This window comes from Nelusetta ayraudi, unplaced genomic scaffold (assembly GCF_046127955.1).
Source record: "Nelusetta ayraudi isolate G7.1 ecotype Tasmania unplaced genomic scaffold, CSIRO-AGI_Nayr_v1 ptg000042l, whole genome shotgun sequence".
In the NCBI taxonomy this organism is placed as follows: domain Eukaryota; kingdom Metazoa; phylum Chordata; class Actinopteri; order Tetraodontiformes; family Monacanthidae; genus Nelusetta; species Nelusetta ayraudi.
Genome location: NW_027466092.1, coordinates 10,869,907 through 10,895,231, shown reverse-complemented (window position 1 = coordinate 10,895,231; position 25,325 = coordinate 10,869,907). Strand labels below are relative to the sequence as shown.

General features: G+C 43.2%; 3 protein-coding genes across 8 annotated transcripts; all 3 read left to right on the top strand.

The window, feature by feature from the left end:
• The first annotated feature begins 1,618 nt into the window (after positions 1-1,618).
• On the top strand, positions 1,619-10,561 carry LOC142893601 (uncharacterized). 4 transcript variants are annotated; one of them, XM_076034353.1, is made up of 13 exons: positions 1,619-1,835; positions 4,011-4,322; positions 4,428-4,724; positions 4,935-5,240; positions 5,430-5,540; positions 5,984-6,145; positions 7,032-7,346; positions 7,430-7,480; positions 7,562-7,816; positions 7,924-8,283; positions 8,427-8,696; positions 9,082-9,357; positions 10,245-10,561. In XM_076034353.1, the coding sequence occupies exons 1-13, from the start codon at positions 1,784-1,786 to the stop codon at positions 10,274-10,276; spliced, it is 2,799 nt and encodes a 932-aa protein (XP_075890468.1). In that variant the 5' UTR covers positions 1,619-1,783; the 3' UTR covers positions 10,277-10,561. The 4 variants fall into 4 exon arrangements, with proteins under 4 accessions (XP_075890468.1, XP_075890467.1, XP_075890470.1 ...); XM_076034352.1 differs by having other exon boundaries at positions 1,620-1,835; positions 5,427-5,540; XM_076034355.1 differs by having other exon boundaries at positions 1,621-1,835; positions 7,116-7,346.
• A 1,158-nt stretch (positions 10,562-11,719) lies between these two features.
• Positions 11,720-18,474, top strand: LOC142893599 (uncharacterized). The gene is made up of 6 exons (XM_076034351.1): positions 11,720-12,035; positions 14,288-17,545; positions 17,640-17,829; positions 17,941-17,984; positions 18,068-18,162; positions 18,251-18,474. Exons 1-6 carry the CDS (start codon positions 11,982-11,984, stop codon positions 18,312-18,314), a joined length of 3,705 nt encoding a protein of 1,234 aa, XP_075890466.1. The 5' UTR covers positions 11,720-11,981; the 3' UTR covers positions 18,315-18,474.
• Positions 18,475-19,896: 1,422 nt separating this feature from the next.
• On the top strand, positions 19,897-25,222 carry LOC142893595 (uncharacterized). Of its 3 annotated transcripts, XM_076034345.1 has the most exons (9): positions 19,899-20,057; positions 20,494-23,355; positions 23,451-23,493; positions 23,665-23,814; positions 23,947-24,036; positions 24,159-24,272; positions 24,360-24,476; positions 24,732-24,800; positions 24,942-25,222. In XM_076034345.1, the coding sequence occupies exons 2-9, from the start codon at positions 20,587-20,589 to the stop codon at positions 24,974-24,976; spliced, it is 3,387 nt and encodes a 1,128-aa protein (XP_075890460.1). In that variant the 5' UTR covers positions 19,899-20,057; positions 20,494-20,586; the 3' UTR covers positions 24,977-25,222. The 3 variants fall into 3 exon arrangements, with proteins under 3 accessions (XP_075890461.1, XP_075890460.1, XP_075890459.1); XM_076034344.1 differs by having other exon boundaries at positions 19,899-23,355; XM_076034346.1 differs by lacking the exon at positions 24,732-24,800 and having other exon boundaries at positions 19,897-23,355.
• The last annotated feature ends 103 nt before the right edge of the window (positions 25,223-25,325 follow it).

Here is a 25,325-nt window from a genome sequence, read left to right as displayed (position 1 = left end):
CTACTTCACCGCTAACAATTTTGGGTTTCAGCTCACCTTGTCCACTGACTGCAGCTGCTGCAAACATCAGAAAAATCCAATGGGACCAGGTTTCCATTGCGTGCTGCTGCCACTGCTGCTGCTGCCAGTAATGAGATAGGTCTTTTTTGTTTTTTCGGAATTGTCTCACCACTTCAATCCATCTGAATCTGAATTTCCTAATATGCTCCACAAACCCCTCCCCATCCACACCCACAAGCAGCTCAGATAACATCAGACAATCCTCCCTTGCAATGTGACAGTTGAATGTGGGTGAATGTAAAAACATGCTAACTCAAATTTAATTTTGAGGTCTGGCACACAACAAAAACACTGGTGGTGGTGGTGGTGGTGAGGTGTCGCTAACATGATGAAAGTGCTGTTTGTTATGTCACAAAACTGTGTGTTTTTGGTACATGTTTTGTGGAAAAATTGACAGAATTTTTTCTTTGTTAAGTTTGAACTGAAGACTGAAACATTATTGTCAGGGAAGCACTGGCGAAGTGAATTTTGCACAATTCTGCCTCGCCTGAAAGCACTCAGTCTAACAACCCAATGAAAGAGTGTCACCAAGACAAAGAATGGCAAACAAGACACTGGATGACAGAGAGAGAGTGGTGCGTGAGAACAAACGAAGGACATTAATCACTGACTTGGAATCGTTTCACTCCTTACTTGAAGCGACACTTGTTGCGTTTCTTGACAAACGTTAAAATCAATACCATTGCTTATGCCATTTACTGGAGCACTTGACGTAAAGTGCTGTGAAATGTGCGTGCGTGTGTGCGTGTGTGTTTAACCAGCATATATAATACATATGTGTGTGTGTCTGTGTGTGTATCCTGAGAGAAGTTAATAGAAAGGGATTATTTAAAAGGATTTGAAGCTACTTCTAATACATTTTAATTTGTGTGGGTACACTGGCCTTTTTTCGTATTTGCTGTTCTTTTTGTGCCATTATCTTGAATACCTCCATCACCCTGACGCAGCAAACCCTGTGTCCTGGCTTGCTTTATCAAAATAAACAAGTCCCTCAGGCAAACTTGTGATTGTCTCCGCTGAGAGTCAAAGGAAAGGTAAAGACTTGAACGAGGTAAAAGTGCCTTGTGTCGTCTTTGAGTTGATGGCTGGAGTAAATAGACTTATGTTCATTCCATCAATGGATGACACAAAATAAATTTGTTTCCTCCAAACATTAAGCTAAAAATTAACCCCAATCAGAAGAAGCAATCATTGCTGGTGCAACTCAAGGGTGAGATAGAGGGAGTATGTGCAACACAGAGGCCTGCATAGAGAAAGAAAGAAAGAAAGAAGGAACCATTCCACTGCTTTTTAGTCTCTTTTCCCCTGCAACGACATACTAACTTTTTCCTCTGAAAAGAAAAAGGCTGTAGTCTTGCTTGAGTGTTTGCCCACATAAGCTCAGCGTGATCGCCCTCTCCGTTTGTTCACGGCAACACTGCACCAATGTAAAGTAGGTCCACAACCTTGGCCGGAGGCCCGTTTGAATTTTAAGTTTGCCCACTTGTGTGTCCCCCTGCACATCCTCCTCCTTCTTCTTCTCCCTTCTATCGAGCCCCGGCGCTCACTCTTCCAGGAAGACACACATATCAAGGGCCTCCTTTCACTCCTGCCAGGCCCGTGGACAATATATCTTATTTCCGACCCCACCGGATAAGCCCGCCCACAGTTGCCTAAATGCTTGAGCCTATATAAGACGGCGAACGGGCTTGATGATAAGGAGTTGGTCTCGACAAGCCTGACCATGAGGTGTAAAGTCCTCGCCTGCGTTGCCCTACTGACACTCATAAAGCACGGTGAGTATCGCGTCTTGACACAAGCTGGCTTGGAAATTGCCTCACCTGATTCATTGGGTGGATGGAATCTCAGCTATATAGTGATTTCCTGGAAGGGCTGAGACAGGATTGTTTTTGCCAGTGAAAGAGTTTAGTGCAATTTTATAGGTCTCTCACATGTGGGTTTACTGACTGCGAGTTTGAAATGTTTTTGGCTTGTGTCAGTGCATCGTGTCACTGTAACCACGATACGTTAGGCTTTGGACGTGTGTGCGAACACTAACACGCCAACAGTTGGGTTTCTTGGCTAATGTTCAAATGATTGGTATTTATGCCGTTGCTTGCTGGAATAATTTGTGTCAAGCATCATGATATGTAATGCAACTGATTCTGCTGAATAGGTGAGAATTTATTTAAGCAAATTGTTAAAGAAGTTGAGAAGTTACCCTTTCAAAGTTACCCTTTGAAAGGGTAAAATATGAAGAAAAAATGAGATAGACAGTATATACACTTTACAAACTGACCATTCTGCGTTTTAGCAAAATCAGGAAATAATGAAATCAATATCAAGTGCCTCAGCTGAACTTGATGTTAACACTCTTCTCGTGTCTTTTTAAACATAATTTGGACAGTCAGTTATACATTTAGTTAAATATGTAGTTTTTTGTAGCTCCAGCCAGAGAACTGTGTAAGTATCAGATAGCGACAGACTTGTCCTAAATCAGAGCTTCATTGTGATTTATCTCAAGTGCAGAGCACTTGCTCCGTGACTCTTTATTGTCTCTGCCATGTGGTGTCAAACTTCGAAAATAAATAGGAACATTAGTCATGTCCTTATAAGCGCTTGTACTTTTCCCTGTGCGATCGGCACATCTGTCAGTCTGGACCTGCAGCGCAGCATAAACAACCCACACAAAGCAAGTTTAGAGGCGGCTGTCTTCAAGTGTCAGAGTGTTTGTTGTCCTGGTTACTAATTAATCTCTCCAGATAAACACACCTGACAGACCTGCTTTCTGTGTGGACTCATTCAAGGAGGCTTTGCCCGCATTATTTATTCAAGGCTGTGCGACTGAAAAGAAAGAATTTGAATGTGGAAAATTTCAAAACATGGACGCTTCATTCCATATCAGCGCATTGTGACTTATCGTCAGTGAAAGTGGTGCTGGCTGCATTTGCTTTGCCACAGACTGTTTAGTTGGTTTGTTTTAACAACGTGACAAGAGACACACTGCTGGCTGGATAAATAGCTGTCACAACAGCTTTGGTACCTGAATAGTTTACATTAGCTCAAGCTGGGGCCAGAGACTGGGGGAAATTCATGTAGAGAGTCAAGGATTGCACAGTTATGTCAACGGCTTTTAAAGGGGCCTTCATTCTCGAGCATTCATAGCGAAGCGAGGCAAGGAGAGAACTTCAATGTCCTGGTGGGAAATATGTTTTGTCTGCATCATAGAAACAGTAAAAACAACATGGTGCAGACATCCAAACACAAATAATAACAACAATCCCCAGTTCCCTTCAATGACTTCACACCACAGTCCCGCATATTGCAGTAATACCATAGTGAATGACAATGGCTTATCTTAAGGTTACGTTATTTTATCATATAAATGCAATATTGGATAATTGAATTATTGAACTGTATGGTCTGGTTTTATGTTTGGTGTATATTTTGTATTGTACTGCAACATTCAGGATAAGCCCAACTGGCTACTGGAGTTGTGATAGCATTAGCTATAAAGTCTACATGCATCACATCAGCTGCGAGCTTGTATGCAATGTACCTGTCAAATAAATAAATATGATACATTTGTGGCGTCTCCACATTTTCAGCTGAGATGGCTTTGATGACTTAAGTGGACGTTGGGGAAAAGGAATTTTAGTACCAGTTGTTAGTTTGCTCAGCGGTACTCTGTGGGTCTGCCGTAGAGGGGGCGTCTGGGATCAGTTGGGTCGGGGATGAGCATAATGTGGATGGGCCAACCCATCATCTTCGAGCAGGTTCTTTTTGGTATGTGACTTTGGGCCTTTGGCTGGATTGTCAGAGAGCAGCAGGCTCATTTGTCAACTTTACACAAATCACCAAAGTTTAAAAAGTCTCCCTTGGCTTCCTCCCTCGTCCCTGCTGCAGCAGAGACCTCGGCTGGATGCTGATTGATAAAGGCTCTGTATTTTTCCTCCGTCCTCTTTTTACAGTGTCCCCAAGTGAAATACAGGCCGGCCTCAATGCAAGTGCAACCCTCCCGTGTAACGTGACCCTCCCGGGCCCTACAGAGATGTCCCTCATCCAAGTCAGCTGGACAAGTAATGGCTCCAGTGTCGCCTCCTTCAGTAACGGCATACCGAACACAGAGTCAGGCTTCAGCTGGAACGCAAGCCGGTTTGACAACGGGGAGTTTTCACTCACCATCCTAAGGACCAGCTTCAACCTGCAGGGACTGTACGAGTGCACAGTCAGCAACAACTCCACGATGTGGCACTCCAGCAACGTTACGTTTAGCATTCTGGGTGCGTTCGCTTCTTTTAGTGCACGTCCGGATGTGAATGCATGAACCTGCCATCAATTTGTCTCATTTTATGACCCTCCCACCACCCCTCCTTGCTCCTATTTAGTCCCCCCCACGTTGGACGTGCCTCGGCTGTGGCTGATGTTGGAAACAGAGAGCCATCTGACGTGCCGAGCCGATGGCTTCTACCCTCCGCCCATCGCTTTCTCCTGGACCAGAGCTGGTATTGAAATCCAGACTCCCACCGACCAAGTTCAAGGTGAACCAACTCCAAACGGGCTCTACACAGCCACGGGCAACCTGACCATCTACCCGTCGCGTGAGGACCAGAATGTGACCTTTGGTTGCAGAGTGTTGCACAGTGGCCGCTACCAGGAACTGGAATTCAACATCAATGTAACTTGTGAGTGATACAAGGAAGCACCGCACATGAAATCAATCTGATCTGATAGACCTGGATCTGTGTTTTTTTCATGTATAGCTGGGGGGGATGTTTTCCATGTGTTACTGTATGTATGTATTGACAAACAATAAAAACAAATTTCCCTGCCAGACAATAAGTAAAGTCCTCCTTACTATCAATATTTAAGTATGACCTGGTCTATCTTCTCAGATCCCCCAACGGTTAGACTTTCCGCCCTGCCATCGCAGGCCAACAACGTCCCTGTCACCCTTTACTGCGACGTGGACGGTTTCTACCCAGAGCAAGTTTCCATGTCCTGGCGTCAGAATGGATCCGTCCTCCCCGACCTGCCAACCACTGATCAGAATCTGGACGGGACCTTCAGGACCAGACACTACTACACTTTGAGCCCCGCACAGAGGGAGCAAGGTGGTATGGTGGAGTGTGCTGTGCACCAGCCTGGTGCAGCACAGCCAGTCATCAGCTCAGAGGACCTTGCAAAGCTGGATCCAAGAGGTACATTTTGAATAGGCATTGAACTGCAAGATAGCCAGCTGGATAAATATTGACTGAGTAGAATTAATTATTTTGATGTTGTCTGAGGACAGTTTCGCCTCCTTACACTTTTTTGTTTTTAGGTGCAGATGTACATATTTGTCTTTTGTTCTCCATGCCAATGTTTGTGGTTTCGGACTGGTTTAGCAGGTGAGCCACCATTGCTGACTAACTCTGCCAAGGCGTCCGTGGCATTGATGTGCATTTCACTGGTGCTAGTCATCCTGCTGTGCTTTGGATTTTCCTGGAGAAGGAGGGATGGTGAGTCTTAATTGTTGGCCAACTGGCTTCTACCAAGCTTCTGGCTGACTGTTAAAACATTTGAGATGTGAAGATTGGGGAGGAGATACTGTAGCAGCCTACCTGGAATTTGTGCCTTCAAAATAAATCAATCAATAAATCACCAACTAGCTTAAAACACAACCATGCACAGCAACAAAACGCCATCAGTTGTGGGTGCAGATGCACAGATATGACATTTCTTGCTATATTTATTTTTTTCAAGAAAAGTTTGGTTTAATTCAGTTACAATTGTTATCAAAACACCCATGTGGATCCAGCTCTGCAGTCTCATGCAGTCTGCTTAAAAATATGATGACAATGTTTGGATGGGGTAGCCCTCGAACCGTCATGTGCATCAGAAAGTACCTCCTTGGTTTTTTGTAACTGCCTATATTAACCTCATTGTTTCTGTCCTCATTTAGAGAAACAGAAGTCTCTGAATGTCTCCGGGATCATCCTCCCTCCACGTGTGACTGTGGGCCAAAAAGGGAGGGTCTCACTGAGCATTGAGGGCCGCAGGGTGGACCGAGTGCTGACCACTTGGTTCCTCAATGACATCCCCATATCCGACACCTCACTCATAGGTAGGAGATTTAAAATAAAGACATTTTTGTTGTTGTTGTTGTTGTTGTTGTTGTTGTTGTTGTTGTTGTTGTATAGACACTACCACCACCATTAGACCCCATTTCAACTTTAAACTTCAGGCTTCAGACTCACTTTTAAAACATGTTCGTCCATCTCTTAATTGATAAAGTCCTTCATATCCCTGAGGGCCACATCATTTTCCAAAAAGTTTCTTCATTTTGATACGATATTATGATATTTAGTTGCTTATGAGAAACATGTTACTTGTGACTCATGTCACTAACTAGCAAAACCAAACATATTGGCAACAAATATTTGGCTTTGACATCAGCATTCTCAAAACTGAAAACCATAATACTGCGTTAGCTATAAGAAGCAGTTTTTTTTTCCTTTGTTTAAAGTATAAAAAAAGTTGACAATTAAAAAACATCTTTTGTTAAAATACCCTCAAGCATTAAAACTAAATTATTAATTGATGGACAAAGCTGAGTCTAACCTGAAGATTCAAGTTAAATGGGTGTGTTTGCAGTAGTAGGGCAATTTAAATTCCTAATATCTAAAAATGTTAGTAAGTGAGCTATTTGACCATTGTTGTGACCACATTAGCCCAAGTAGACATAAGTGTTTTATTCTCAGACAGTGTAGCTTTGGCTGCAAAGGGATATTACCGGAAAGTACAACTGTTAAGCAGAAAAGAGGGAGGGAGGAAATAAATGCAGAAATGTCAGATCTTTTCTGTCTGTCAAAAATGCCCGGGCCTCTTTTTGGCGCCAGTCTGTCACTGGGTTGTGTGTGGTGTTATCTATTTTAATATTTGCATCGCATCTATACCAAACATGGCCTGTTTCTCTCCTCTGCTAACAACCTGTTCCCTTACACACATAGGAACCTCTAGAGCTAACTTTAACTGCCTATACAACCCCCTAACCACCATCCATCTGCCCTACGGTCTAACTCTCACCTCCCCAGCGTCAGAGAAAGGGCCTCTCCTGACCTCCAGAGGCGAGACGGGTTACTACAAGATGCGCACTCAGGGGCCGCTGCACTCATCCGGAAGTGGCACCCAACAGCTGATCTCCTCACTCACCTTCGTCCCGCAGATATCAGTCCACAAGGGGGCGGTGTTTAAGTGTCAGGTGTCCTACGCCGGCAAAGATAAGATCGTGGCGGAGAGGGTGTCGGAGAAGTTCACGATCCTTTGTGAGGCAGCATTTCCTCTTTTTCACGTTTGAAAATGGCTTTGTCCTAGTTGTGTGAGCCAGACTGTGAATTTTGCCTTTTAGCTCCTCCAGAGGTGTCCGAAATTCAGCTTGCGGAGACCCAGAACGACTCGGGTGAGACTTTGCCCATTCGTTGAGGACTTTCAGAAACACACCCTGGTGCGCATTCACGACACTGAACATCCTCTCTTCCAGATGTCATCAGCATGACTGTCCGCTCCTCGCACTTTCACCCGGATGTCATCACCTTCCGCTGGTTCTGCGAGGGAGGCGAGCTGAGTCCCGTTGCCTCGCAGGCCTCCTCCTCACCCAGGCCCAACTCCGAGGGCTTCTTCTCAGCCTTCAGCCAATGCAAACTGCACAGGAGTGAACTGGAAAAGGGGAGTACAAAGGTGTGGGTCAGCGTTCACCACATTGCCCTGAGGCAGCCCATCACCAGAGAGACCAGAGGTGAGAGGGACAAATCCCCCCCAAAAAAAGATTCAAAATTGGCTTCTTCCTTCATAAGATGCTGGTGCGTCGAAAGATGGCTGACGTGTTTACTCGTATATTTACAGGCTTCCTGAAGAGGCCGAGCGTGTCCGACGTGATCAGCTCCGCCTCTCCGCTGGATCAGACCGTCATTCTGGGCTGCCAAATCACAGACTTCTTCCCTCCCAACATATCCGTCACCTGGCTGAGGCTCAGAGAGGGTGAGCGGGACGACAGGGAGGAGGAGGTGATTGAGGGCGGAGAGATGTGGGGCCCCATACAGACTCAGTCCAGACTGTACAGGGCCACTGCCACGCTGAAGAGGAGGGCAACAAGTCAGGAGAAAAAGGAGAAGGGGGGATTCGGAGGTGGAGGGATTATTTGCAGAGTGGAGCACATTTCCCTCCAGGAGCCGATTGAAAAACACTGGAAGAGCATTGATATTGGTATTAATCTTTTTTCTTACTGCTACATGACTTTCAAAATGGTGATTTTATTAAAATGTTAACCGTTGGAAGAAAGAAAAACATACAGATCCAAAAATGTAGGACTTTTATTCAATTACACTTTCATTTTTGCCCTCTCTCAGCCACTCCCTCCATTCCACCTTCAATCTCGGTGTGTTGGAGCAGCGAAGGGGTTGGTGTGTTCTCCCTTGTGTTCAAGGGAGGTCACCCCAAGGTCAAACTGCTGTGGGCAGCAGGAGGACGAACCCTCACGCCACTGGTGTCCAGCGAGACAGAGGAGATAGGAGACGACGGCCAGAGGGAGCTGAAAAGCGTGTGCGCCCTGGAGACGTCCACGAACCTACCGAGTCCAAGCAGCAAACAGCAGGAGAGGCGGAAGAATGGACAAACAAGTACCGTGAATGATTCAATAAGCAGTCCACTTTTCTTTTTAGTCTTACGATTCACTTCTGATTATAAAAACAATTCCATAATTCATAATTCCTAAATGTATTTTGTTTCTAACTTAAACATTGAACAAACCTAAAGCGAATCCTCTCAGCTGTTCCTTTAGGGGTTCAACACAGAGAATTGATTTGCAAGATTAGTTTGGCTGAGCACTGTGACCCTGAGCTCAGGAGTAAAGAGGGTATTGAAAATGGATGGATGGATGGATGGTTGTGCAGAAAAGCTTTCTTCCCTCAATTTTCACTTCAAGTACAAAATTTCACTTTTGAATTGCCCCTTACGCGTTCATAATTTGTGGCGTCCTTAATTCCAACCGCTGTTATTGTGCAGGGACAAAGGCTGCCGTCATGGACCCAGACACTGAGGGGATCGAGTACATCGACGAAGGAGGGCACGAAGAGAATAACAACGTGGACAGGGATGGGGAAACAAGGTCTGAGTTTTGTGACGACAGCGACCGGGACAGCGTAGAGCACCCCGGTGCGCTGCACATCAACAAGGTCAACTTGAAGCATGGAGCAAGAGAAAGGGAGAGAGGCCGTCTGAGAGTGTGTGTGGAGATAACGCACCCTGCCCTCCAGCTTCCGGTTTATCGAACGTGGACAGGTACGCAAATTCTGTTGTCTCTGATTTTATGCAAGAGATGCCGGGGATAGCAGAGATTTTGAGTCATCACCTAGAGATTATAATAATAATAATAATAATAATAATAATAATAATAATAATAATTATAATAATAATAATAATAACAATAGATTTTATTTATAACGCACTTTACATCTGCAGTCAAATCTCAAGGTCCACAGTAAAAACAGTAAAGACAGTAAAAACAGTAAAAGAGAATAAAAAGACAGTAGGTTTTTAGTCCAGATTAGTCCAAACTGGAGATAAAATTTGTATTTATTTTTTTACTTATTTGAATAATTTAAAATGGAATGTTTAAAAGGACCTAATGTCAAATAAATGGGATAGTTGAGTCCAATTGGACCTCACTTTAATCTTCAAAGCTACTATAATCTGAATGACAGAGAATTTTCACTGACAAATATGGGAAAGAATATATATGTATGCTTTCCTTTACTTAATGTTAAATAAATAATGTTAAATAAATAATGTTAAATAAAGTTTTCACAGTTGTACCAATAACTATTTGTTTGTCGTAAAAAGTGATCTGTTATATATACAGGATCAAAGGATGTGAGATCAAGTGGGAAAACAGAAAAAAGCTGTGAACATTATTTGCAATATGCTTTCTTGCCAGTAGATGGTACTAGATCTTCCACGCTGGGGATTTAACTGAAAACTGAAATCTGCATCTGAAAAAACACATTTATCACTACTAATAAGGCAAAAACGCTGCTGAAAGCAGCCTGATATCACACTGTACAAACCAATCACAGACGACGATGCCATGGCTGTCGTTGATTTTAACATGGCGGAAAAAATGACACCAAGCATCAAGTTTGTTCCTTTTTTTGCTGTTTCCTTTGCAGAACCCAATAAGGACATTTCATCATCACCGTGACAGTCAGCACAAGCGGAGACACGGAACCATATTTCATGTATCCCACAAATCAAGCGTACTGTCAAATTATAAAGTAGTCATCATCTATGGATATCCAACTGTCTTTTAAGGGATCAATAGGTGTGGTTCAAACACTTGATTATTTTTTTTATTTATTGCTCTTTACATCTTCTTAGGCATTATACATTGCTCAGATTGATTTTTAAAACTTCATATTTTTGTATAAAAAAACTTCAAAACTTCCAAAATCAGCACTGATAAATAAAATTGTATTCATACAAATAAGACTCTTGTTTTTAATCATCAAAAAGAGTAGACAGGCTTTTCGGTGTTTTCAACCACGCAGAGAAGTCTCATTCGGAAAACAAAAACAAAACAATTTTTTTCTTTCAAGTTTGTTTTTTTTTACACTCTGACCACAGCAGTGTCACGTCTCTATTTTGAGAGCAGAATGTTCTGCAAGGTTGTGGTCTTTAACATGGCGTTTAGAGAGCTTCCTCTTAAAAGATTACACAGCCAGTGCGTGCTGCGCTCTGTTTGCAAATTTTGTTTGCGGTCAACTGTCAATCAGAATAGAATGGAATAGAATAGAATAGAATGGAATACTGAACAAAGGTAACAGACATTTTCCTTTTGCTGTGTCACACAACATACCTGCAATCACTCAGGTGAGAACAAACATTCATACAGTGCAACGAGGTGAGATTGGGTTGGGATTAGCATCAGCTGCAGAGTTCATTTGTTTAGAAGGTCTACTGCCGAAGGGATAAAGGTTTTCTTTTAAAAGTGTTGCAATTGGAGAGAATGTTGCAGGGGATGTGAGGGATCCGCTGTAATAATCCGCAGTTAAGAGCTTCAATAGCCTATAATGTATGACTCACTTTAAAAAACAAAGAAAAAACTCACAAAGTTTTCACAGGATGGATCATTTAAAGGAAATGCTAGATGGTTCAAATCTGTCAAATGGACTTGTTGCAGAGGCTCTTCTCACACCTGCTTGAATTGGCTGATTTGAAATTGCTTCGTGTGTGTGTGTGTGTGTGAGAGAGAGAGAGAGAGAGAGAGACAAGAGTGTACAGAAGTGGCATCAGGGGAAATAAATTAAGAAATATTTCACCAACAGTTAACATTTAAAATCATTCTAAACAATGACAACTAAGCAAACTGAATGCATGTCCAAATTGTACTGACACGATTTATTTACTATTTAGGCATACTTCTACATTTCAATCTCATTGCTCCAACGTGCGTGGACTGGGTATTTCAACACCGGTTCGATTTCTCATAACTAACAAATATAACTATTTTTTACAGAACTTATCCCTTATTTGTCACTTTTTTATCATTGTTTACCACTTGTACTGCTTCTTCTCTCAGCTGTTTGTGTTGTGACAGCGTTATTTCTGACTGCACCGCGCTGACACCCGCTATATTTGCACATCCGCAAACAGTGTGCGTGCGACACGTAGGTCTGAGTGATGCAGCGGCCGCGGCGTTCATCAGCAGCAACCTCTTCCTCATTGCGATGTGCCGGTCAGTGATACGCGGAGCTGCGGAAGCTGTCGGAGATGTGATGTTGTATGAGATGGTCGGACGCTGAGCTCCTTTTTGACGGCGCTGCCTGGTTAAAGCGAGACGGGAAAGCAGCTGTGCTAAGGAAAAACAGTTTGATGGTCAGAGAGTCACACATCAGGAAGTCACTGCCATGGATCCCGACAGTCCCGCTTCCAGGGTGGGGAGGTCTCTCTGGACGGTTTGGGTGAGTCTTGAGAAAGGCTTGTGTGAAATTTGGTTGCAATCTCCGCGCGCGCGCGCGCGCGCGCGTGTGTGTGTGTGTGTGTGTGTGTGTGTGTGTGTGTGTGTGTGTTTCACTCAAACAGGCGCGTACGCACGCACACACACACAACTTTGATCTCTCATTTCCTCCTCTCTCTCTCTCTCTCTCTCTCTCTCTCTCTCTCTCTCTCTCTCTCCCAGGAAGAACTTGAACAATGGAAATGCATATTTTTTATGCATTTCCATTTTATTTTTGATATGTAATGCCTAATAATATACTTATTTGTTTCTTTCCGTGGCCTTTTGGTTGCTTTTAATTTCCAATTTTTCTCAATAAAAAAATACATTTTATTATTTCCTACCACCTGTGGGGGCGTCTAGTCAAGTCAACAAAGCAAAGAACACACAGCTGTCACTTTTTACACAGAAAACTAAACAACACTTATCATAACACACAATACATACAGTTGAGGTCGATTTATACAGGTTGATTTAAAAATGTGCTGTACTTTTCAAAAATGTAGATGTCAGATGGTGTATATATTGCCTCTTGACAACAATACATTTAAGTGCAATCATTATTGGCCGTACATGAATAGAATGTTAATACTAAGGTGAATGTGGTTCACTGGGAGTGAAAGAAAACAAGCCCTCATCTTCACATTTCATGTCTGAATGTGGTCAGAGCACATTTCACCTCCAAGCCTCAAACACTAAAGTCGAGTCATGTCTTTGAAATGGCAGTTAACACTGCCTTCCACGAGGAGGGTTTATTAGGGTTCTGTACTCATTGCTAGACATAAAAACGTGACCCAAGCTATTAAACATTTATTACTTTATTAAATTTCATACTTAAAAAAAACATGTTCTCTGGTCTTAACAAGAGAAACACTGAAGACCATTAATGACTTCACTGCATTTGGAGGGCGTCGCGTTTCATTTCTCTGCTTTTATTGTAGGCTGGCCTGTTTGAAGGCCTTGCTGCAATGCTTGATGCTTTCTAAATTATCGAGGGATCAATTGCATTAATGTGAAATATGATGACCGCTACCATCAGCAGCTCAATAAGGCATTAACGTCTCAGAGTTTCCGAGGTGCCTTGGCTTAACTGTTTGTTTAATACGGTCCACTTCCTTTTCTGACATTCATCCCTTTCAAAACAGAAGCTGATGTAGATCTTGACCAGAGTTAAAGGGATAGTTCACCCATAATCTGAATTTCACCCATTTCCTATACAGAATTTTGGCAACAGATGCTGCAGTCTTGTTTTCTCCAAAACTCATTCTATTAAGACCCATTCAAGACTGTTTTTACAGACAGAATGGGCGGCCACAGTAGTCCCAGATTAAAAAGGCAACCTTATTTCTTGTGTGCCAAACAGGTGTCCAGGAGGAAAGATCTAAATGATGTTGATAAAGCCATGTTTTAGATTAGATTATATTAAATTCAAAGTTATTGTCATTGTGTAATACAACACAATGTCACAAGTATAGAGCAACGAAATGAATTAGCATCTGGCCAGAAGTGCTTGGCATTGAAATGAATACAGATGAATTTTAAATTTTAGTTTGTATTTTAAACAAAATATTTACTGTGTATCCACTATGATCATGCACAAGTTCAGCATAAACATGTCAAAGCTGTATGTGTAAACATGTTGCTGGGTGTAGGAAGGTTTTGGATTTTTTAAAATAAATAAATAAATAATTAAATAAATAAACACTTTCACCGTTTGTGGGCCACATTCCACGTGGAAAGTATCTACAGAGCCTGTGTCAACTAAGTGATGAGTAACCAGTGTTTGAAAAAAAAAAATCACTTTTGGGTGAACTCTCCCTTCAAGCACTTTACAAACCACCAAGAGAAGTAGGTGGAAAACCAGCCTGTCAAAGCCCTCTGCAACATGCTTGGAAAAACAATTGCGGTCTTGGCTTTGTCTGTGTGGCCATTGTCAGGTTGTAACAGGAAAGGCACTTTCCCAAGTAGGTACTACAACACTCCAAAGGCACGATTGTGTTCAAACCGTCTCACTGTAAAATGTTTTCTTATCTGGAAGCAGGAAAGAAGAATCTTTCAGTGAGATTGTTTTTTAACCTGACATAAAAATAGACTTAGGAAGTGCCTTTGATGTTAATACAACACTTTTCATATATTGTGGACTTTAAAATTAAGTTGTATGCACAGTGATGAAGAAGGCAAGTAACGTTCTCCCGTTTCTTTTCTATCCCTCGGCAGTCTTACATAACTGAAGCTGTGAGCAGATTCTTCAGATCAGAGTCCACAAACATCAGCGAAAATAATCCGGGCTCCGATCAACAGAGTGAGAACCTGACGGCGAACACAACCTGGCGCACCAAGTGTGATGCTGGCAGAGAGGAAGTCAAAGAGGAACATGCTCTTGCCTCAGTCTGTCAGCTTCCTTCTCGGTCGGTTGTTGAATGGGAACTTTGCGTCACAGATGCTGACGCCCAGGCCCACGAAGGGGACGCCCAGTACAAAACCCAGCAGGGCAAAGACGATGAGAGTGGAGACTCTCAACAAGCTCAGGGCAGCAGAGAGGGCGAGTTTGCCCAGGCAGTGGACAAGAATGCAGGCGTTGTCACTGCAGATATTGAAGGAAAGGGGGAATGGGAAGACAAGATGTTGTGCAGAAATAGAAGAATTGAGGAAGCACTGGACAGTAATGAGTTTTTACAAACTGTATATACCAGACTGACACATGGTGCCATGACTGAAGATGTAGAGAAGGATGGTTCCACAAAATCTGAGGAGTCACCTGAAGAGGATGCTGTTGCTCAAGGAGAGGATGAAAACCTGCTTGAGAGCAGTGATGCTGAGGAGAAGGATGAAAGACACCTGGAAGATTTGACGGCAGAGGACAATGAGGTGGATCTGAATATGGCGGCGGCTCTAAATAAAGATAGGGAGCTTATTGCACTCATGAAAGAAAAAATATTGCAGAATTTTGAAGAAGGAACACCACCACTGCACAAGAACGTCTACGGAACAGATGCTGTTTTGTTTTTCGACTCAGGAAATGATGGCGCAAGACAAGGTGGAAATCAACTTTTATCCAGTGAAAAATCGCCAGAAAAGGAACAAGATCAAAGTATCCCTGAGGCTTCTGAGACTGAAGGGAAGCCGGAAGTCATCACTGAGAGAGAAAATGCGACTGAGCAGGAGGAGGACACTGAACCAGTGCCGGAAGAACCTCAAAGTTTTTCAGCTGATAAATGCAGTAAGGAATTGGCTATAACAGAGCTGGAAAGAGTTGAATGTACGGATGGAGAGCAAGTGGATACAAGTACCTACTCAGAAGTGCAAACCAAAAGGAAATCTGAAATTAAAATAGAGGCCAGTGATGAAGAGGAGGATGAAAAATCTGACCTTGACACAACAGACTTCGAGGTAGAAGAGGGGTGTGTAGATAATGTTCAAACAGAGGAGGTGGAACCTTCAGGTGATGTCTGCAATGACGACAAACACACCGTGGATGCAACATGTGTGCCTACCTCAAGTACTCTTAACTCGGAAGACGAGGGGGTAAAGGAAACAAGTGGCAAGTTTAAAAATATTTCCTCATGGGTCTGCGAAGGCCAGCTTGTTGTGCCGCAGGAGTCTCCATTGTGTGAGGAAGCACGAAGGGGAGTTCCTGAACACAACAATGAGCCGGGGGGAGATGAAAATACGACACAAAGGTTCCTGGAAGAACAAGACTCCAGGGAAACACACACCATGGAATTACCAGAAGAGGTGGAGAGCGCTCACAGTTCTGTCGGCAGCCACAGTACAGACTATTTATCGGAGAAGGAGCGTGTGGCTGAAGAACAAGACAGCTCAGGCGACATCAGGTGTGGCTTTAGCTTAGACGCGGCAGAGCACATTGGAGGACCTTGCCTGAATGAAGCCGAGTTGCCACGAAATGTAGAGACACCACAGGGGGAACAAGAAATCCAAGAAGTACCTGCTGGCTCATGGAAGGCTGAAGATACTTGTTCAGTGCTCGCTGGCGAATCGCATCTGACTGATGGCACAACCAAAAAGCAACCAGATGAAACTGAGGAGCTGTCTTATGAGACTCAGATGGATGATTTGAAAGAAGCTGATGCTGCTGGACGTGAGGAGGGCACAGACACTGAAGCTGCAGACGAAGTGGTCCAGTTTGCTGATGAAATTTTAAAAGCCCTGGAGGTTGAAGTGCAGAAGATGACAGAGATAAGTTTCCACAAGGAGTATGACAGTGTTGTAGACCTGGAGCAAAGCAGCTGCAGCGTCCCGAGTTTACAGGAAAAGCCGTGCGAGTCAACGGAGTGTGCGCTATTTGAAGACCGTGGCGAAGACTTTCACAGTGTGGAGACAAAACAAATGGAAAAAGCAAAATACGCAGTAGAGGAGGATACACAGGAAGATCATCTGGAGAGAAAAAAATCCCAACAGCACATAGATATAACCACAGAGTGGGATGAAATATTAGAGAGACTATCTGCAGAATCTGAGACAGTGGAGACACAGAATCAACTGTGGGATGAGGCACAAGGGTTGAACAGTGAGGAGGACGAAGTCGAGCCCAAAACCAAAGACAAGCACGTGATGCCAACAGAGGAAACGGACGTGCATGCAAAACATATTGAGGATCCATTTGTGGAACCTGACGTCATTGATGATGAAATCCTCGACTTGTGGCTACAGACCACGTTGTCAGAAGATGCTGATGACATCATAGTTGGAGAGGGACCCCAGTCTGGTAAACAAGTGGATGGGGAAATAAAGCAGTGGGAAGAGGAACCAGGTGAAATCTCTACTGTGCTGACAGAGAAGAATGAAGAGCCTCTTGTGGAGTTCAGTTCAGGTGACTTTAACTCTTCAAATGATGCAGAGATGCCCTTGGCCACAGTTGAGTCAGGATCTAGGGACCCTGAGCCGATGACATCAACAGAAAAAGACTCGACGGATGAAGTGTATCACATGTCGGTTCATGCACCACAACCAGCAGACCCCTCTGAGCCGACTTTACCACAACCAGACTCTGGATCTGAAGACACAGTGAGGGTGACAACTGCTGAGAAAGGACAATCATACGTGGGAGAGGTGGAATCAGTAACAGAGGATGGACTTCACTCTGATTCAGGTCTTAATTCACCAACAAGACTTTTAAATGAGGACCTGGAGGAAACAGACGAGAAATCAGCTGAGGAAGGAGGATCAGAAAACGTGGATGTTGAAGATGCAGAGTTGCACTTGTTGACAAAACCGAACCCTTTGTTCAGTGTAGAGGACCCAGCAGTTGAAGATGAGCGTTTGTCAGACTCTCTAGATGAAATTGAACAGCCGGAATCGGACGAATATGAAAGTGGTCCAGAAGAATCACAGGAGGCTAATGTGCTGGATACTGAATCAGCGCTGCCCGAGTGGTCGGATGGAGAGTTTTTGTCAGGGTCAAACAGGACGGATGTGGAAGAAGAGCTAACATTAGAGTTTGGAGATCTTATCGAGGTACTTCTTACATTGTTTGAGAACAATTTTATACTACAAATAATTCACGACTTTTAGAGATATTGTGATTTTTCCTTGTTTCACTCAATTCCAGGGTGATGCCTCTACACTGGATTGTGCAGCTCAGAGGTCAAGGATTTTTGTGAAAAACCCTCGAGTCAGGCCCCCCAAAGATCCCCGCACTCTGTTGAATATGCCCTCGTTGGAACCCACACCACCTCCACAGCATAGAGTCCCTGCAGGGTTGCCTATGGGGGGATTGGGCCTTGGAATAAAACTGCCTGGTGGGTCATTTGCAACAGATGGAATTCCATCACCATTCCATGATTCCACAAAGTCTTGAATTTACACACACACACTACCATTCTGATAATGTCACAATATTTGTTTCTTAGGGCTTGGTGCAGGTTTTCCTGTTTTAAAAAGAGTGGAACAGAAGGTGAGTTCTGTATACTGAGTTTTTTGTATATTTCTTTTTTATGATGGGGTGTTGAAGACTATTTTGAAAATGTCTCCCATCAGCATGAACCAGAGACGAAGCTTGATGAGATGGATGACAAGTCCAAAGAAGATGAGGCTCAGCATAAACCAAAATGGATGCCTCCAAGACATCCAGGGTGACAGCTTTGTCTTTGACATCATATTTATCATGAAGGTATTTGGTTTATGGATTTTGTGTTTCTCACTTTTCTCATGTCTCCCCAGACTTGGAAATCCCCTGATGTCTGAGCTGAAGGCCAAGCTGAAGAAAACCCCTCCAGATAATTAATTGTAATAACTTCTGTTGATAATGGTGTTACATAAATTAAAAAAAAAACAAACAACTGTGTGTGTGTGTGTGTGGCATTTCAAAATAAACGCTCATTATAATTGCCGGCCTAATGTTTACCTATTGTAATGAACAGGAAATAAAGGATATTTTAATTTACTGACTGTGTTTTTACTTCATACTTAGGCCCTGTTTGCACTTGGTCACTTGTAACTGTTTTGGGGGATTGGATCACGAGAACGGATCTCGAAGCATCTGTTCGCACGTAGCATTAACATGCGTCTCGAGCGTGCCATTTGTGATCGCATTGCAGACTATATCAAGTCACTTGTTTTAATTCTACTGCAGCTCGTATGGATCCGAACGAGGAGTAACGACTGGTGGGACAGAGTGGTGACGACTTTATTTACGGATCAACAGTGGCTGGCAAATTTTCGGATGCAACGTTGCACATTTAATCACATATGTGGGAAACTGCGACCGCTGCTCCGCTGACAAAATACGCTAATCCGGAATGAAATTTATTAGCATGCTAATAAACGAGTAACAAAAATGATTTCTTTTCGCTTCTTGTTTGTAACTTTATAATGACGACGCCGGGAGATGGGGCGCCGACCAAGTACGTACACGGGAGAGGTGAATGGAGTAGGTGGTCGTTAATGTGGACTGAGCTCGCATTCTGTTCGCACGTCCGTGACGAATGTGTTTTTATGCGATGCGATGACATCGCATATTCGGATGACAAAACGGATTTGGACTGTTTGCGCTTGGTTACTTAATGTGTTTTTTGCCGATCGGAATACGAAAAACGCATGAAATGACCAAGAGCAAACAGGGCCTTATTCCTGTCCCGTCTTACCAAAACACTGCATTTGTGGACAAAACATCTTCCAACATGCATGCATTTTTCTGAATTTTTTTTTTTTTTTTTTCAGAAGTCCCACACTGACCTTATCATTTATTGGCCGGATTCCCCAATAGAAAACTGCGGGAGGGTTCGGATTTCAAGTATTACATGACCACAGATGTCAGGGCGTCAGGGCTATGTTTATTCTAGCACATATACTTCTCCGCCAGGGGGTGTAGAGAGTCGCAATGTGTGGGTAGGAGGTGTGAAACTTGTAACAGAAGCTGTTGAGGTCATCAGCAAGCCTGATTCCCCTTTCGAGCGGAAAAGGATCAGGTTGGAGGGTCTATGGTAACCAGGCAGCGATATGCTGCAGATTCCTCAAGATCGAAGTTTGTTTTGTTTTTTGTTTCAAATAGAATTCGTTTGAAAGAAACAATTGATCCAACACACCACCAGATATAACAAGAAGATACATATTAGATCAAACCCACACATTTAAGAGGAGTAAAATATTATACAGTAATGCACCACATTGAGGGCTTGACAGATGATAGTGTTCTGGAAAATGTGCAAATGATAGCTAATAATAGCAGGAAGACCTCTCTTAGCTGGCTGTCAAACAGTAACGGCGCGTTTTAATTTTAGCTTGACAATAGATGGCAGTAGTGAGCAACAACTCAACAGCTCGCGTCCAAAATTCAAGAAGAAGACACTCTCCGCTGTGATTAGCTGTACTCGTCCAATCGGTGGGAGGGATACTGACATTTGAACCAGAGCGGCTCTCATTCTTGGACTACTAAATGTTGTTTGGACTGTGATTCGACCTTTGAAGATATTCACAGTTTTGTCTTTTGTACAGTAAACGTACAGCTATCTTCTTTATTTTTTTCTTCGTCTTAGGTAAGTAAAACCAAGACCAACATTACGGAAGCTTACCTTAGAGTTGCGTTTACGTCCTAATCGCTGCACGCGTACGGGACTTTTTGTTATTACTATTATTATTTATAAGGTTATGATTACTACAAACGTACTATGTACTTTATCCATACCTCAGCAATCGTTGTTTACAGTTGTTGTGGTTTAATTTAACGTTTTTATTTCTAAATATGTCAGTTCAAACTGACGTTATTGTGTGTCTGTGCGTGTGTGTCAGTCTGCATGTATCTTAAGGTCCTTAACTGTTTTAATGAGTGGATAAATTGAAATGTAGAAACTTGTTAGCACCTTTTTGATGTTAGACTGATTGCAACATATTGGAACCATCGATATTATTGTCATCTTGTACTTAAATAAATAATACTTTGATTAATTCAGTTCTCCAATTCACAGGCAGCCAACAAGGAAACAAAAAAAAAAAACCCTGGGGAAAGGAAAAAAATGTGATGTGATGAGTCAGAGTAGAGTCTTCTCTTTGAAAAGTGAATGAATAAAACCCCTTGTTACTCTGAGGAAAGCAAAGACACATCCTCTGGCATGGCCAACGCAACCACAGTAGAAACATCATATACTCAGGAAAATTCTAAAGATGACGAATGCCGTGAAAATATTCCACCTGGGATAACTTCTACCAGTCAGAGTCTAAAGCTTGAGGTACACATAGACGACACAGAGGGATGTGCCTCCACACAACAGGGGGCGGAGTTTGAGAGTTGTATCTCTTCGACCCCAGCACCTGCAAATAACAATGTGAAGGCAAAGTCCCGACTCTCTGGTATCCAGTCTGCTCTAACACCAATTTTGAAATACTTGAATATTGGCAATAAAGGGTCGTCCCCAGAGACTTTGACAGAAGGAAACAACTCTGGTCGCTCTGTCAGTACGAAAACAGCCAGAGCTTTAAGCCAGCGATCTAATTCAGAACTTACCAGCAGCTGCTCCAGACAACCACCAGGTGACACTGAGGTATGCTGGCTCGCTGATGAATGTCTGCCCGACATTACTCTCCTTGACGTAACGTGCGATACCACAATGCTGCTCGCTAAAAATGATTCCGCTCTTCCCAACAGTTTACCTTCTACCCCTGTAAGAGCTCACCCTGTGCAAACATCCATCACTCCCAAACCTTCTCCCAATATTCCACAAATATGCCTGCTAAAAAATACTCAAAGTCTTCTTCCTCCAACTGTTGGATGTCCCACAAAGGAGAGTGATGCTGCAGGGAATGCTACTGCTTCGAAGAACACTTACCTTATTTTAAAACAAAGTAGTTTGGATGCTGAGAAGGGCAGTTCGTGTGCCATGCAGGAAGTCACCTTTGACAAGCAGGAGTCAAGTGTCACCGGTCCCTCGACTATTTGCACTCTTAGTTCAAACCCTCCCAAAATGGAAGTCACATTAACTATGTCAAATACAAGCTCACATGACAGCCACCACTCTTCCTGGGAAAAGCTATCTTTCTCTGAGGTCTGCAGTGGTGATGGTAGCCAGGTTCAAGCAGTACCGACTGAAATGTCAAAATATGATGGAAACTTGCCAAGTAAACACCCGACCACCAAGATGGCTGACTTTCCTGAAAGCATAGATGCTCCTTTGTGTTTTCTCGATAGCAGATTCTTCCCTGAAATCACTCTTCTTGATGTTACATGCGATACTGTTTTTTCGCCACAAAGCAAAACACCGTCCGTTAAGGTTGCCCCGAATATTCCATCAAAGGAGACCTTGAAAAAAGGACGTCTGTCCTCTGAGAAAAATGTAGATGTTACACAGGAGCTCAGCACATCAAACTTGGTACAAAACGAGGACTCAGCAGGTCCAGTTGATGGCAATGCTGACAACAAGCCGAATTACTGTGGTGAACAATCTGGCAAGTGTGTCGGTGAAAACATCCCCAAAGCCCCCTTGGAAACAACTCGAGATATTTCCATGGGGAGTTTTCTGGAAAACAGTCGACCCTCGGCAGAGTCCAGTTCACAAAGTCTGGAGAAGACGCAGACACCAGTGGTGGAGGCAGTTTGTGGGAACCCTGCCAATCTTACCCATGACATCAGTTCTTCTAGTATCGCATCTGCTCCCTCAGACACACAATGCAACATGAACACAAAGAACGCCACCTTTGAGCTCCACGAACCTTCGACCAGCATGAACGCTGTCAGTGAAGATCGTCCACAGAGCCTTGACAGCGACCTCAGCAGCAAAGAGAATCAGTTAAATCCAAACGCACCTGAGTCAGAAAACGGCACATTTATAATTGCTGAGCAAGCGTCTGATCTGAGTGCAAACGGCGCGACTCCGATGCCACGCTCTCAGAATCAGACACTCGAGCTTCCATCCGATCCCAGAGCAGAGAGTGACACCAAAGATGAGCCTACGCCAGCCCGTAACGACACTAACAGAACTCCTCCTGCTGTCAGTCACAACTGCCCACCGGTCGAGCCGAGTGCTCCGTGCGCTGCACAGAATGTGACTTTTGAGAGGCACTCGCTACAGAGATCCACCAATAGCATTATTATCGGAGAAGCAGCCGCCGCGACCTCTGACCGCCAGAACAACACTTTCGACATAAAGTCTTCCAAGCAGAATGCCACGATAACAATATGTGAAACGAGCTCCAGCGACAGTCAGCGTCGGAGCTCTTTGGAGAAGCCGTCTCCTCCGAAGGGTTGTCCTGCAACGGGCAGCCCCAAAGGCAACAACTCGGAGGTTCTCCTAGCCACAAAACACAATGGGACAAAAAGCGGTGCGGTCTCTGAAGCCAAGAAAATCTGCACTCCTGAAGGTAAGTGCAAGTCAGATCCATCCATCCATGGTGACTCTGATGTGTCAGTCCATCAAAGCATTGGTGTAGAGGAAAACCGAGGCGGCACTTTCTGTTTGGACGAATCCTTGGATCTGAGAGAAGACCGTTTGATTACCTCGACCCCAATGGTCGACTCCAAGATGTTCAATTTGAACGCAGAACGAGATCAGGGTAAAATCATGCTGGCGCAGAAAAAACTCTACAGGGACCCTCCGGTCATGTCGAACAGTCAGCTGTCATCCAACATTGTCTCTGACCGGAAAACGTTCCTCACGCAACCAGCCACTAAATCGCTACAGCCTCCTTTGAAAGCTGCATCACAGCTTTTGATGAAGAAGCCAACCTCTGCAATCCCAGGGAGGCCCGAGCCGCTGGTGTCAGGTGTACCCGTGACTAGACTGAGAAGCCAGGCGGAGGCCTTGAGAGCCACTACATCTGACGCAGCCCAAGTAGCAGTAAGTTTTGTTATTGTTTAAAATGAGTGATGTCATATTATTGGACACAAGCACTGACTGTGGGATTCGCGGATGTCTTCTCTTTTGTGTTCCAGACTAAAGGAATGTCATGCTACAACTTGCGTACCACAACAGCAGGTAAGCTGTGTGACCTCTAATCTTAGAATCAATCATGAAAATCACGAACAGGTCAGAAATGTCTAAATTGAGAAGAACTTGTTTGTCAGTCTTAGTCTGAGCTAAAGTCATGGTTTAAGCCAGAATTCATCATAGATGTGGTTTTTCCACGCACTTTTCTGCTCACTCCAGGGTCCAAGCATCCTGTGTCTGGCATACAGAAACCGCGCTCAAATTTCTTGCAGTCAGGCATCCAGAGACCACCTCAAGCTCTCAGGCCTCCAGCAGCAAAATACGCCCCGGCAGTTTCTGCAAGCACCGATAATCCTCAAGTACCTGCAGGTTCTAAAGCAACAGTCTGACTTCAGTGATCGATTCTTTCATCGCAGACACATCATGCACTTGTGTGCTTGCTATTAACTCAAACATGATTTGTGAATGCTGGTTTTTTTTGTCTTTCTTTGCACATTACAGCTTCAAACCCTGTGATGAAAATTTCACTTGCAAAGAAGCATCATGTGTCCAAAGCTGAAGTGTTGCCTATAGCCAAAAAGAGGAAAATGGGTAAATGAAAAGTTCATTTAAAAGTCGTAAAACATCATTCAGCTCATTAATTTAGCAGTTTGGACTCATGGTGGAACTTTGTGTGCATAAATAAACAGACTTGTTTCACTTCATTTTCTCAGATGTCCCTTTACCATCTGAAACATTAACATCCTGTGCATCTATGAACGGAACCAAGAACCTCAAGCGGCCTGCAACTTCACACAAACCTCTGCCGCTTAAAACTCCAAGAGTCGGTGCGTTGTAATATTCCCAAATTTCTCTGAAATGTACACCAAGGGAAGCAACCCACAACTTAAAGCTTTTTACCACATTTTTTTCAGATGTGCCAGCCAACACCACTGAAATGCCCACTTCTGGCAATGATGTTAGCAAAGTCAGGGCACTGAAGCAGCCGGCAACCAAGCAAATAAGTCAGCTGCCAAAGCCACAGGGCAATGGTAAGATTGGCATGACAGGATTACACTATTAAAGAGAGTTCCACCCAATTAATACACCAAATGTTTCTTGTGTAGATCACCGCTACATAAATATTGGTTATAGGAAGTAGCATTAAATACGGGAAGCTGAAAATATGGAAGTTAAGTTGTGCTAGACTGAGTTATGATACACTGGTGGCAAAAAATAAAATGTGGCAGACAAAGCTCAACAAAAAAACACTCTTGAGTAATGTAATAATTGTTATTGTGTCCCAGGTTGTGCCAAGTGTACCATGCTTGAAGAGCAACTTGAAATACAATCAGAAGAAATAAGAAGACTTAAGGGTACATCTTTTTTTTTTTTATTGTAAATTGTTTAGGTAACAACAGTTAGCAATACTATACAATTTGTAAATTTTAAAAAATACCCAATTTATGTGCTGTAAATGTTGTTGTCTTATTAATGTAATTTTCTTTCTCTTTCAGAGCTGCTAAAGTACACTAAACCAGCTCAAGACTGAATGAGAAGAACCCACCATCATTTATAACTGAAGTATAACGATTTAGTGTACTTCCACGAATACCGTGTTGAACTGCTGCTGGTCTTTTATGACCTTTAACTTACACCCTAAGTGCTTTAGTAAGGTAAATAATATTTAAAATAACATTTTAAATGCTACCAAAAGTATTTTTTCCCCCGCTTCCAGTCTTAACAATAATGTATGGAATTGCAAATCAAATAAAGATGAATTTTCAGCTTCAGTGCATTTGGCTGCATGTAATATTATAATGTAATAATGTACTTAAAATAAATATCCATTTAACCTTGAAATAATATTGTGTTTGTTTTGTTTTTGTTTTTTGATTTTT

Coding starts and splice junctions, on each gene's coding strand:
- LOC142893595 (XM_076034345.1), top strand. CDS start 20,587: ATGAATAAAACCCCTTGTTACTCTGAGGAAAGCAAAGACACATCCTCT. Junction 23,494..23,664: donor CTTGCGTACCACAACAGCAG/GTAAGCTGTGTG, acceptor TGCTCACTCCAG/GGTCCAAGCATCCTGTGTCT. Junction 24,801..24,941: donor AGAAATAAGAAGACTTAAGG/GTACATCTTTTT, acceptor TTTCTCTTTCAG/AGCTGCTAAAGTACACTAAA.
- LOC142893601 (XM_076034352.1), top strand. CDS start 1,784: ATGAGGTGTAAAGTCCTCGCCTGCGTTGCCCTACTGACACTCATAAAG. Junction 4,725..4,934: donor ATTCAACATCAATGTAACTT/GTGAGTGATACA, acceptor CTATCTTCTCAG/ATCCCCCAACGGTTAGACTT. Junction 5,541..5,983: donor TTCCTGGAGAAGGAGGGATG/GTGAGTCTTAAT, acceptor GTCCTCATTTAG/AGAAACAGAAGTCTCTGAAT.
- LOC142893599 (XM_076034351.1), top strand. CDS start 11,982: ATGGATCCCGACAGTCCCGCTTCCAGGGTGGGGAGGTCTCTCTGGACG. Junction 17,830..17,940: donor CCTTGGAATAAAACTGCCTG/GTGGGTCATTTG, acceptor TTTGTTTCTTAG/GGCTTGGTGCAGGTTTTCCT. Junction 18,163..18,250: donor ATGCCTCCAAGACATCCAGG/GTGACAGCTTTG, acceptor ATGTCTCCCCAG/ACTTGGAAATCCCCTGATGT.